We start from the raw sequence: 13,898 nt of genomic DNA, 5'->3' as shown, positions 1-13,898 counted from the left end.
AACCAGACTATAAAATACCCTCTGTACGCATTTCCCAACAATGTAACTAGGCGATGCTACGCGACACTGCATGGAAACTTGTTGCTGAAATTATTATAATCACAGATGTCGTTTTCAACTTAGCTTGAGGTTTACCATCGGATTTAGCTTGAGATTTACCATTGGGCTTAGCTTGAGATTTACCATCGGATTTAGCTTGTGATTTATCATTGGACTTATCTTGAGATGAACGATTGGACGTATCTTGAGATGAACGATTGGACTTATCTTGAGATGAATGATTGGACTGGGGCTTCTAGACTACGTATTATCAACTCGAAACACATCTTACCTCAGATTGCAATTTCGGGGGATTGCGAATCTTCAATTTTTCACCTGCGATGAGCGAATTTTTCTATGTTGAAAAAACCTCACTTTGACAAAAATGAGCAAAAAATCGAAAATTATTTCTCTGTAATTGCAATATGATGTACGTAAGTATTTTGAGTTGATATTGGCCCATTGTACAATGATACATACTAATTTTTTTATTAAAATAATTATTAATATTTAAAAACAAAAATTAATATATTTTTTATTAATTAAAATCTTAATACAAAAAGAAAAAAAATTAATTAATATTTTTTTTATAAATTATTTAATAATTTATTTCTACATTTAAATTAAATTGATTAAACACAAAGCGTACTTGGAGTTTGAGCAAGTTCCGATTGGTCGTCGGCTAACCCTATTAGTCCGTTTGAAAGAGAGTTAGTGGTTCTCGACGCAGCGCAGTTCAATTTTTTCAAAACATAGACAAAATTGACAAATTTGATCCGAATTCGGGTTGATGGTCCAGGTGGGCGTATTGTATGGTCTGTCGCAAGAAAAAAAAATTGGTGGGAAGCCCTGTGAAAGAAATCGCATTTTTGAAGATCTTCCACCTGTATGAAAAATTCTGAAAAATAGCATTATGTCATACATCTTGGTGAGATTCAATATATGTATTTTTCAAATGATTGCACCTCTGAAAGAATTTAATAAAAGTGTACCGTTGAAACGCTAAAAATGCGGGTTTCACGTAGAAGATATGTTTGAAATAATTGCCAGAAATTACCATTTTGTAGCGTTGAATATCCCTGCAAGTTTGAAAAAATAGCCACAAAATGGTGCATTTTTTGAGAGAACTGTTATTATGCACCCAGGAAACTGCAATTTAATTATTTCATTTAAGAAAATCCAAAATCTAAATTTAATCACATGATTTCACGTTTTTTTCTCATTGTTACTTTATTATCGAGTTGATATCATGCAAGCATTGAAAGAGCTGAGTGTTATTGGCTGAGTGTTATTGGCTACGTGGCCTGCGTGATTTTAAAAAATGTATTTTTATACCTGAAAAAATTGCCCAAAGCTACAAATTCATTTTACCGGAAATATCTTCTCACTTCGGATATACGTGTTGGCTATCAGGGGGGAACTTTATTCCATTTTCTTTTTTGTGCCTAGCTGACATCGCTAGATAGAAGAGGCCGGTTTTTCCTTCGTTTTTATTGTATCCGGAGGGGAGCGGATTCGATCCTCGGTGACGGGGTAACTATATCTTTCTCCGAATCACATTGAATCCAATGAGAGCACATTTCTACACCCGTTTGCGTGCTTTTAGTCTCGCTCCAAGGCAGGCTGTGCAAGGTAGAAAATCTATCAGTACTAAGCTAGGTGAGCTAATTAATTAATGAAACTATAACTAGTTGACGAGTCAAGCATTTAACTAAGTAACAAACTCACTAACCTAATACTAGGAGGCGATGGGGCTGGTACAGGCACCTCGTTTCGATTTTCCGGAGGATCTTCTTTGGTGGTGGACACCTCTACCTAAAACAGGAAAATCGTCAAGTTTAGCTAGTAGTTGGTGTAAATTAGTACGGCAGCTTGTCTTATTCAGCTGGCAACTGATTTTTGTGATGTATCTAAAATCGAATAATTACCCTTCGGTTAGGATAGTGATTTATTTTTTTCGTCAATATTTTTAAGTAGGAAAAATTTTATGAAAAATTTTAAAAGAACGTGTGTAAGTAATAATTATGATGTTTTTTTTTCATAATTGCATCTCAGACAAGAGCTAAGCACTCGTATAATACTAGAAGTGCCCTGGGAAAACTAAAAAAAATACCAAGAAGATACTTTCGAAATCGTATAGTGTATTTATTTAATCATTCTTTCAAGTTTGAAGTTTGAAACATTCTGTTGTTAAGAACTGTCAGAACCTCCTGTGGAAGGGTTAAAAAGATGGTGAGGTAGCGATTTAAAAGTAGGTAAGTAATTTAATTCTGAGGTTTAGCACCATTACCATTAATTTGCAGTAAAATTTTTGCCAAAGGTTAGTTCTGAATTTTTATCAGGCTATCCAGTTTGAAAAGTTCTGCATAAAATTATCAAGTGCCAGAAATGAAAATTCCAGCCAAAAAATTTCAACGTTGGTCCTTGTGGAGAGGTGCGAGTGAGATGGGAAGCCGAAAATTTTACCTTCAAGTTTTTAGGCGGCAAAGATCAATATCGCTGTACCTAGTTTTAAAATTGCACTCTTCGTCCCTTTTTCATCGGATAAACTTTTTGGGTTTTCCTTTATGATAATTTACTCTTTGGTGCGAAAAAAGCAGAAAAACTCTTGAAATCAGAAATTAAAATTCTTTTCAATGGAGAGTAAGAGTTCTTGTTTGAATACTGTTGAATGTGTTTTATGGGCTCAAGGCGAATGAAAAAAATCCGAGTTAATTCTAAAAGCTCAAAATCAGAATCCGATTGAATACACTCTTCGTCCCTTTTTCATCGGATCAACTTTTTGGGGTTTCCTCTATGATATTTACTTTTAGGTGCGAAAAAAGCAATAAAACTCTTGAAATCAGAAGTTGAAATTCTTCTCAATGGAAATAATTAAAATGAGTATAAGTACTCACTTCCGGTTTTGAGCTGTTCTTGAGCTTAAGACTAAGAAAAAAATACGATTCAATTCTAAACGCTCAAAATCAGAATCCGATCGAATACATTCCGAACGAATCTCGAGCACCGAGCCTCCTTACATTGTAAATTATTACCCGCTTTCGACTCATCCTCTTCATCATCGTTATTCGCGATCAATTTGCGAAAAGCCCCAGCCCGTTTAAACGATATCGGCGCGAACATAGCGCCCTGTATCGGCTTCATCATTAACAAGCAGCTCGTTGGCGAAAACACAAAGCGAACAGAATTTTCGCAATTATTTCTCGTTCAATTTTACTTTACACAGAGCCAGGAAATATACTCCTTTCCGTGTCCGATTACGTTGAAATCCTCGCATTCCGGTTACCTCTTAGCGGCAGATACCTTAATTAGTCTCCGCATCGAGCCTTTGTCAATACGCAACCTTACCTTACTTTACCTTATGCCATTAGGTGGTTGGTTCGCTAGTGCTGCGAATTTTTAAACGGATGCGAGTTGACTAACGATGATAAATGTTTCAAATACAAGTTTACCTACAGCCTGCCTTAATCATTAATAAAAAATTATCGCGTATTTTTTTTCCTCGTTTTGCTTTTGTCTTCTTCTGTTGGGCGTTTGCTTAGTAGAAATTTTCAGCAGGTGAAGAACGTAGTGGCTTCGGTAAAAGCGGGTTAGATCGAGCTTCATCGTCGTCAACGAGAAAGATGGCTAGATTTTAAAATAAGGAAAACTAAAAAAAAAAAAAGTAAATGTGTCGAGTGAGAGCTTTTTTCCTCTTTATCTGAACGCTTCGAGTAATAAACATTCAAAGCCATAAATTTATTTAGTTAATACTCGCATCGATCTTGATTTCGGCTCGAAAAAGTGTGTATATGTATCTGTCGAAGTGTAGATACCATACCTTCTCGTATTTTACTTTGGCAAGTATATGTATAGGCTGCTGGATTTTTTGATACCTGTAATAAAGAAAATTGGTGTACGATGTGAAATTGGATAGAATTCAGCTGAAAGTGGAAGCTGTTACTGTAAAAGCAATACAAAATTGAATACTTAATTTTACTTATTTTGCCCAGAAAAATTGGTCATTTTGGAACAAACTTTTGTTCATTCAACTTCATGATTATTAGACTAACGTAAAAAAGAACTTGACTACGAGATTTTCACGAAAATTGACGATAAATTTGAGCTCCACAGTTACACCGGTATGGTCATTTTTTGGCAAAAATGTAGGTTTAATGTTTCAAAAGCACCATGAAATTGATAAGAAATCAAAATTTTTTCGATCCACCAATCTTCAATTAATGGTTTGTAAAGTACATACTTACTAAAATTGGTGATGCATTTTAGTCAATGGGCCAAGAAGATTCAGATACTCAAATGGTACTTGGGTGTGCGTGTGTGTGGGAAGGGGGATGAGTACACTGGAGGTCTGAACAATTGACATTTCCCAAAAAGGGTATTTTTTTTTCAAAAATCATTCCAATTTGGTGATCTCCAGCTCAACCTCCTCCTTTAGTAAGAAGTTCAACATTTTTCTGTCCCCCCCCCCCCCGTAAAGTAAAATTCCTCCCCAATTTTCATAAAAATCCAGAATACGTTTTTTATATTAGCCACGCCCTGGGTTTGGAATGATTGGAATCACTTTTTGAGCAATGATTTGTGATTCGGATTTGGATCATTTTTTCGTGAATCGTCTCACCCCCATATCTAGATCTAGAAAAATTTGATATTTTATGTCTAATATGGACTGTAACCGACTTTACAGCTGATATTAAGCGTAGTACATACATATAATGCATCTGAAAAAGAACACTTACCAAGAGATTGATAAATTCCATTCAACTGAGCATGGGTTTCCCGAGGTTGTCTACCGCTCTCAAAAATTCCAAATTCGCGACCTTTCGCGACGTTTCAAACCTTCCTATCCCCACTTTTTTCAGAAAAAATTAAAGTACCTACTTTTTACGGCATTCGAATTTTTTTCTGCATCAAGGTATTCATTCACCAAGATTCGAAAACTTGTACTTTTCTGATACTTCGAAAATAAAATTTCGTCGACTTTTTGCGACCAGTAGTATACACACCCTGAAATTGCTCATCAATTCAAGCTTTCATTTTCATTAGATGTACCCTCCTGATGTGTAGGTAATATTAGGGTGGATCGCGAAAAAAAAAGGTCAGAGGATTTTGACCAGATGCAGCGGAGACCTTCATTTTGAGTAGAAAGTTACGAGTAACCACAAAAAATTTCATCTCCGTAGGTGTCCCTGGAGGAGATATTTGGGTCCTCGAAGAGAAGGCATTCTCGAAAAAATCGTGGTTTTTCGCTCCTGTCGCTATAAACCCTATTTTGGGGAAAATAGCCCAGTCTTAAATGAAAGTACATATTTGAGATTATGCGTTGATCTACTTATTCTGTTGCCTACTAAGCGCTTGAAAATTTGCAAATCGCTTACATATTTTTGGATAAAATCGTGTTTTGAAAATTTTTTGCTAGCAAATATTTTCTATTGATTTTGTAAAAATATTGAAAGATCATTCCTGAAAGTGAACAAATACTATGGAACGAAATTTGATCATTTTTGCCAATTTCAAAAAAACAAAAATAAATACCTATACGTGGCCAAACTAATGAAATTTTTCCGATTTTTTAAAATAGGCAATAATGACCAGAAACTTGGCACCACTGCATTCCAAAATATCCTCCCAATTTCAGAAATTATATTATTTATTTCAATTTTTTGGCATGATTAATGCGAAATATTCGCGGAGAAACAATTTTCAAAACACGAATTTATCCAAAAATCAGTGATTTGCAAATTTTTAACCGCTCAGTAGAACGCTCCAAGTGGTCTGGGGTTTTGCCGGCAACGGCATAGATCGACGCACAATCTCAAATACTTACCTTCATTCAAAACTGGGTCATTTTTTCCCAAACAAGTTCTAATTCTCCCCTTCAGGCTTCAGGAGCGGCTCTGGAGCTAAAATTTTCTTTGGGTAATTTTCGATTCAAAATGAAGGTCTCTGCTGAATTTGGTCAAAATTTGCTCACTTTTTTTCGTGATCCACCCTAATGTAATACAGTTTTTCCTCAAGGGAAAATAAAAAATATTGATTGGAAAAGGAATGATTCACATGAATTTAAGTTATTTCGGAATTATTCCAAAAACAATCAGTATTTCAATTTCAACTAAATCGTGCAAAGCGACCAGTATTCGCGATTTATGATTGATCCATTTCAGATTTTGATGAGTACTTGAAGTAGGTAGGTGTATGAATAGAATTGAAAGTAAAAACATTTTTTTTCTTTGTTCGTACGTATAACACAGAACAAATTTGTTTTCGCTACTTGTGAAATTGTTCAAGTGCGTGTTGCTCTTGCTATAAGTCCAATAGATGTGGCTTCCTTAGATTTAATTGCTACCCTAGAATTAATTTCTGTATCCATTCCTTTTTTTTCATCCATATTTTGAATAATCATAAGACATCACTTGAATGTAGTTTTGGGGAGTTCGAACTCTAACACTAGCCATATAACTACTGACTATACTCGTATGCCTAATCTGTCAAATGCGAAGACCTACATTTCAACTCTGTAGATTTTATTCTACCCACTCAAGCTCTTCTACTTGCTTATTCTTATCTGATGGACTATTCAGTCCTTCACCTGACTTATTATTACTTACTTCAATTGTATGATCACTACCTACTTCATTTGACTCAATATCAAGCCACTAAAAATTTTTTAAAAAAAAGTATTTTTTCATCTTGTTTCTTTCTAAGTAAAACCAATCTGCGGTAGTCTTTTCTGTGGCTCACCATAGTGACGCACCTTGTTTTATTTTCAATCGTCAACTATGGATCATCGCCGTTTACTATTTGCAATCTTAACTCTGACAAAATCAGACACAACAATCTTCTGCGTAACTTGAACTTGAAATATGATAACTTCTGTTCGGTGGTTAACAGCTCGGCTTCCTCTTATTCGACCACTTTGCTGCTGGCTTCTACTTCGACGGGTGATGGTAACTGACTAGTGACTGGATCAGTGACTGCCGGTTTTGCAGTAGTCTAATTCACATCAAACACAACATTTTGTAGCAGACTTTATTTTTTCTCCTCTGGTTGCCTAACAGATAATCAGTCGTAGTATCTTACCATTTGGCACAAACTTTTTGAGCACGATTCCGAATGCATTCTCTAACTGTATGCTCGTTAGTCGGAACTGGTTCGTTGGTCGGTTCCGGGGACGGAGGATTTTTTTTTAGTCTAGTGAACAGAAGATGTTTTTGCCAGAACGAAACGAGGGCAAAAGCTTGAGAAAATTTACAATTTTCGAGGTACAAACAATCATTTTTAATAAAAAAATTTCAATGCCATAATTTCATTCCCAACTTTTTGCCAACATATTTCACTTGGGGGAGTCTCCCCTCTCTTCGGTACGTCACTGTGCGCAAGCAATTTTAATCCCGATATCATTATTGATGGAGGTTAAGAAAGACAACTACGAACGACCGCACGTTTATATCAATAAACTTGATCTAACCATCGTAGCCTGCTATCCCCCCCCCCGTTCATTTAATTGCGAATTCGAATATAATATTTAATGGGTAATAGTGGACCGAGGGGTGACACTATTAAGCTCGATATAGACTCGACAAATTCCTTTAATATCAACTGCCATTATCTGTTCCATCAAATTACTGTATCCTAAGGCGTATCTGTGTACAGAGGTTTGCTTCTCTCTTCGCCTCGATACAATCTTGACACAGTAGGCAAGGTTTAATGAGCTGAAAACTTAGTCATTCCGGTAACTATAATCTTGATATCAGTTTATGGTATGGTTCGGCTTACATATGGTACATTTCATCCCATAGCCTTTCCCTCCTCCCTACTGCGAATTAATTCAATTTTTAATGTATTTTTTTCACTTGTAAAAATGTTGCAGGTGTAACGAATAAGTTACAAGTGATAAATGTGATGGCTGGCTTAATAAGCGTATTATTTGTGCTAACGGTGCTGTTATGCGTGTTCGGTACTTTTATATTTTTCTATCGGTGTCGACGTAAGCATAAAAGAGATCAAGAGTTCGCGCCTAAACCGTCCAAAACAGACGATACGATTAAAAATCAACCGTACATGTCGGCGGTATTCGTGCGCAGTCAGCAGAACGTAGTCAGCGATTCCAAAGGACCAGATATTATAACGAATACGTTCGGTAAGTGCTAACTTAAGTATGGTTTTTTACAGTCGAGTTGCGAGTTCTCGCGGTCGTGTTTGACATTTTACCACACACCGTAGTATAGGTGCCTATTTTACTTGTAAGAATCCATCGATGATGAGGAAGTATTACGTGTGAAAGGTAGTAAGGAAATCTCGTCGAGATGTGTTTTCGTCATCGAACAAAGTTGATAAGTTTTAGGTGCACGCGAGGAACAGAGAGCTGAATATTCTTTGTCGAGAAAGAGAAAGAGGAGTAAAACTGAGGGTTAATTATCAAGTTCGACTTGACGAACAAGTTGACGTACACTGTTCTACGAGTACCTACCTATATAGTATCTAAAAGCAAACACAACGAGATGGGTGAAAATTAACTTAAGCATCGATATCGTATATAGACGCGGTGAAAGGGGAGAAAATACGCGACAACAGCAGCTCGTTTTATAAAAAGTTCGATTAAAGATCTCGTCGGTGAAATCAAGCAGCGCGTTAATAAATTATAAAGCGATTTACTATCGTCGATTCCTCCTTGGTCGTGCAAAAATAACCAAACTATAACGAGAATAAATTCTAGAGACTTGGGCAAGCAGGGGTAGGGCATTTAATGCATTTATTTCGTAATGTAGTGAAGAGGGGTAAAGGAGGGGCAAGAAAAACGCGAAGCGGTAACGTGTTTAATGAAATTTATGGATTGATTTGGTGTGCGTTGGGTTTTCGCCCATAAAAAGAGAAGAGGGTAGTCGCGTATAAGTGAATTTCAAAGTGAAACCAATTAGTTGGCGGAATCTTGGAATTTTTCCTCAACCAGGGTCACGCGAGCGTGAAACAGGTGCTTTTAGTTTGCGAGTATTTTTTCCCATCTTTGTGTCTTTCGTAGCGCGAAAAATCAAGTGCGAAGTTAATTCGAAAGAAGATTGAGGATTTGACGATGGTCGTCGAACGGCGCCGCATCGAACCAACCAAAAAATGTGCTCTGCTTCGACGACTATAAGAGCAGAAAAGTACTCGAGTTTTGCATTTAAGTTGTGTTTCGAGAGAAAATACGTCGCGCGAAGAGTTGCGTAGGGTCGTCGTGCTATGCGAGAGATTCTCCATGGTTTGGTGAAATATCATCGCTGTGTACTTTTGAGCGTGAAAATTTCCTGTTTGAGTGTAAAAGCGGGAATAAAACTGATTGAATTGTGTTTTTTTTTTCGTATTTTGTTTGGGAGAATTTTTTTTCCAGTATCGAGATTGCGTATCGATCGAAGTGTGGATTTTATTGCGAGGTGGAAAATTTGCGAATTTTCCAGTTTGGTTGGTTCGTTGGTTTATTATACCTGAGTGGGTATATTTTGCTGTGATTCGACGAGCGGGCGAAGGATGCAGCTTACGAATGCTGTATGTATTCATGTTGAGGTGGATTGCGAAAGAAAATGGGAGATTTTGACCGAATTTAGTGGAGACCTCCATTTTGAGTTGAAAGTTACCTTGACAAATTTGCATCTTAATAGAAGGTGCTCCTGGGGGGGGGGGGATTTCGGCTCTCAAAGAGGAGGATCGCTCCTGTCGCTACACAACCTGTTTTGTGAAAAATGGCCCAGCTCCAAAAGATAGTACTTACCTATATTTGAGATTCTACGTCACTCCAGGTCATTGGCTCATTGCCATCAAAATCAAAGACCACTTTCAAGGTTCTACTGAGCAGTTTAGATTTTTCAAATCATAAGTGTAGGTATTTTTTGTAAACTTGTATTTTGAAAATTATTTTATTCTCAAATATTTTGTATTAATCATACCAAAACATCGAAAGATATCATTTCTGAAAATGTAGAAATATTTTGAAAAACATTGTAGTTGATTTTTGAGGATTATTTGGAATTCCAAAAACTCAAAAAAAATTCGTATGTGTTTGGGTATTTTTTTCGTTTTTTTTGAATTTGGCAATAGTGACCACGAAAATTGGCATCACTGCGTTCCATAATATTTTCCCAGTTTCAGAAACACTATCTTTCGCCGTTTTGGCATGATTAATGCAAAATATTCGAAAAAAAATATTTCCAAAAAACGATGTTACCATGAAGTGGGTGATTTGCAAATTTTCAATCATTCAGAGAAGCCTAATAATGGTCATGGATTTTGATGACAATCATAGGTCGATGCAGAATCTCAAATACCAGGTTTCTTTTGGTGCTGGACCATTTTCCCCAAAATGAGTGGGGTATTAGAGGCTATAATAGCGAAAAAACCACAACATTAAAATATGCCTTCCCTAGCGATGAGGACCCACATCTCCTCCTGGGGGCACCTATAGAGATAAGAACTTTCCTGAGGGATTTTCGACTCTCGCGCGGGCGAGGCTATAGTGCAGTAAAAATGTCATGTCATTTTCACACGTAGTTGATTAAATGAACAAAATTCTCTCATAAATGTAGGTTGATCTGTTGTTATACATATTTTGAATTATACTGTAAGAAAGACGTAATCGACCTGTATTGTAAAAAAAAAAAAAAAAAAATGAATTTGCCCACTAATTATTTATGTTACAAACACTCTAAACATCTTGTTCAATGAAATTCAAGTTTTAATGAAGAAAAAAATTATTAATTGTTATAAACAATAAAATTAGCATACCTATAGCACATCGTTGAAAAAAAACGAACCTACTCATGTTAAATAATATTAATGCGGTTGCATTGGTTTTTAATCTGCCGTTTGCTAGGAACTTCTGATTCTCTCATAATTGACCAGATGTAGTCAGCCATCATCGAACTATTGCAGCATTCCTTTCCATAAAAACGATTTTCAAAGCTTTTTATATTTCACCGTGTTCTACAGAGTAATCTGCTAAATTGTCTTTGCAATGATGATTACCTAATGCATGCATTCCTATGGCGCTTGATTAACAAAACAAATACAAATTGAAAACATTTAATTGGCTTACCTATTGACTGTTCACTTACACATATACCTGACAGGCTCACAACAATCGAATCGGTGCAAACTAAGGTTACTTACCCAAGTAATATCTTGAAGTGCAATGATTATAACTTTGAAAATACATAAATCATATTGTACCTACTTCTGTAAAATTCACTCCATATTTTCAAAATTTTATTACATACCTACCTAGGATTCACAGTTTTTGGCTCAAACCCTTGGTTTTTCTGTTTCAACAGCTAACTTGAAAGTGGATAATTAATTACCAATATCAATGTTTTCGTATAAGCACAATATAGTACACTTCAACTTGTCATAAATTGACCACACTGAAGATGGTTTCATGTTATGAGGCATTAGCCGAACAGTTGACCGCAAAATTTTAAACTTTTACCCATATTCAATGAAAAAAACATCAAAATTTACTTATACCTATTTATAATATTTATTCTTGAAGATACAACATGCAACGAGAACAAAAATTATAACGAGAAAAATTACCTACAGGTCGAAAGAACAAACGAGTATTAGGTACGATATACTTACGATGTTCTTTTGAAACTATAAATAATAATAATTTCCTAATAGATTTGATGGTTTTGGTTAATTCAAAGAAAAAATTATTTCGATCATTTTTTGTGATTGAAAAATTTTAATTCATCTTTTAAATGCTTCGTTAAATAAACATATGGAAAACTTGAAAATTATTATTCGAAATTTTGCACCAATGATTTCTAAAAAATCATCTGGTCGAGTATATAGCATCCTGGTTCTGTAAAAAATTATGGCGTATTTGAGCCTCCCAGAATGTCCCATCCTCCCAAACAAAAAATCACTGCATGTTAAAATTTTTCTAAACATTCAAGATTTAAACATCATCATCTGAAGCTGAAATTTTCACTTTCATTTTTCACAATTTGTTACGAATAACATGAAAAAGAAAACCTACTTTGCGTTTAATGTAGAAAAAATCCTGAAAATGGGTCATCCGAGTGAACAAATTTTAACAAAATGTCTGGGAATGTTTCCTTTTAATTCTCGCGAAATTCAACGAAGGACAAAAAATTACGAAAAAATTCCACCATACTATTACAACGATGTCATTTTTCAAAAATAATAAAAAAAAAAATTCTCAAGATAGAAAAAGTTTTTGTCGCGATGTTATGTAGTGTGTACTGTTACAGGAACACCGATGTCGTTAGAGTTTAATTAAAATAACGCATCGCTTTTAATTTTTTCGCGTATTTTTTCACATTTACGAAAATTTTACACCAGGGATAAGGAGAAATGAAAATTTACTCATTTTCAGTTACCTACAAGAACTCTCTCGCTCTCGTAGTCGGAGATTTGTATGAAAAAACTGTACGTAATACGAGACTGATAAAAATTTTCGCTGAAGAAAAAAAATAACTCGAGAAGAAAAGGAAAATAGTTATACCTACTTACCTGCAAAAATTTGCTCGTTGTGAAGTATGAGTGAATGTTGTTATCTTCTCGTTGTTCTATGGGTTCTATTTTCTATTAGTTACGTATTCGTGGTAATTCGGAATGCTATGCTTACATCAATTACCTACTGAAATGGATCTAAAAAAAATATATTTTTGATCGCGTTAGTGTGTTTTTCATCTCGATTATCAATTTTACTTGGCACGTTCAATTTTAATTACCACAAAGAAAAATTGAATAACTATAACTCGAAGAACTGAAGTTTATTATTGGTAGATATGTACAAAACATCACGACTTGTTTCGGCAATACATGTGAGGAGCTCATTGCAAAAGTAGCCCTTGTCACATGAATCTATGCAATCTCTAAACCTCTCCCTTGAGCGTACCCAGTATCATGAATGTAAACTCTATAAAGCAATTCCTCTCAGGGCTACTCAGGGTAGACCAACTTGACGGTCATTTCATCATCTCCGCATTTGGCAATAGGTGCAATCGAGTGAAAAGGGTCTAAAAGTTCATGTGACAAGGGCTACTTTTGCAATGAGCTCCTCATGTCATTTTCAAGCTACAAGTACAGCAACTGTTTGAAGTGTTTGAATTGTATTTGAAGTTATTTTAATATTTTGTCACTTTTTATGGTTATTTGGTCAATTTTCTGACTTTAGAATCGCTCTCTCATCAGCAGTCGGAGTTTATGTTTGTATCAAATATCAATCAAATGAATATTATACGTGGTGACCTATTAGCAAAGTTCTCGTACCATCCACGAAAATTTTCAACTTGAAATTGAAGATTTTTTTGTACTATATTTTTCCGCATGTATCGGACAAACCATACGTCCTAGCAAAAATATGATGGCAGTGATCTAAAAGAAAATTAAATTCTCTACAATTTCGTGTCAATGAAATTTTTGTAGGACGCTTAGTTTCGAAATTGTACCTCTTTGAAGTTGGAGTAACGAAAAGTTGCAGCAACTTTCTCAAGTTTTCAAATTTTTTGTTACTCAAACTTCAAAAACGTACAATTTTGAAACTATACACGTAAGTATTTCATGTGAATAAAATTGTAGAAAATTAAATTCTCTTTCAGCCAACTGTCATCGGATTTTTGCTAGGTCGTATGGTTTGTTCGGTACATGTATGCAGAAAACTGAAATACTTGAATTTTTCAAAAAAGCCCCATGTTGTGCAAATCTAGTACCTTGCTAATCACCCTGTATTATGATTATGAAGTTGAAAAATACTGAAAAATAATTACAAGTTCCCATTGACGATCGTAGTATCACAAGATTGGCGAACATATCTAAACATATGTAGAATAAATGACTGGGGTTAAAAAGCAAGCTGAAATCTA

At 35.3% G+C, this 13,898-nt stretch overlaps 1 protein-coding gene across 12 annotated transcripts in view; it reads left to right on the top strand.

Annotated features, from left to right (window-relative positions):
* Positions 1-13,898, top strand: part of LOC135835594 (MAM domain-containing glycosylphosphatidylinositol anchor protein 1-like) — a 378,701-nt gene that overhangs the window by 349,521 nt on the left and 15,282 nt on the right. For all 12 annotated transcript variants that reach the window (XM_065349940.1, XM_065349939.1, XM_065349937.1 and 9 more), the window contains one exon: positions 7,907-8,176. In XM_065349940.1, coding sequence (XP_065206012.1) covers positions 7,907-8,176 — 270 coding nt within the window. The remainder of the gene's footprint in view (positions 1-7,906; positions 8,177-13,898) is intronic.

The sequence above is a fragment of the Planococcus citri genome, chromosome 2 (genome assembly GCF_950023065.1).
Source record: "Planococcus citri chromosome 2, ihPlaCitr1.1, whole genome shotgun sequence".
Lineage (NCBI taxonomy): Eukaryota > Metazoa > Arthropoda > Insecta > Hemiptera > Pseudococcidae > Planococcus > Planococcus citri.
Note: the sequence above shows the minus strand (reverse complement) of the source record. Positions and strands in the feature narration are given on the sequence as shown.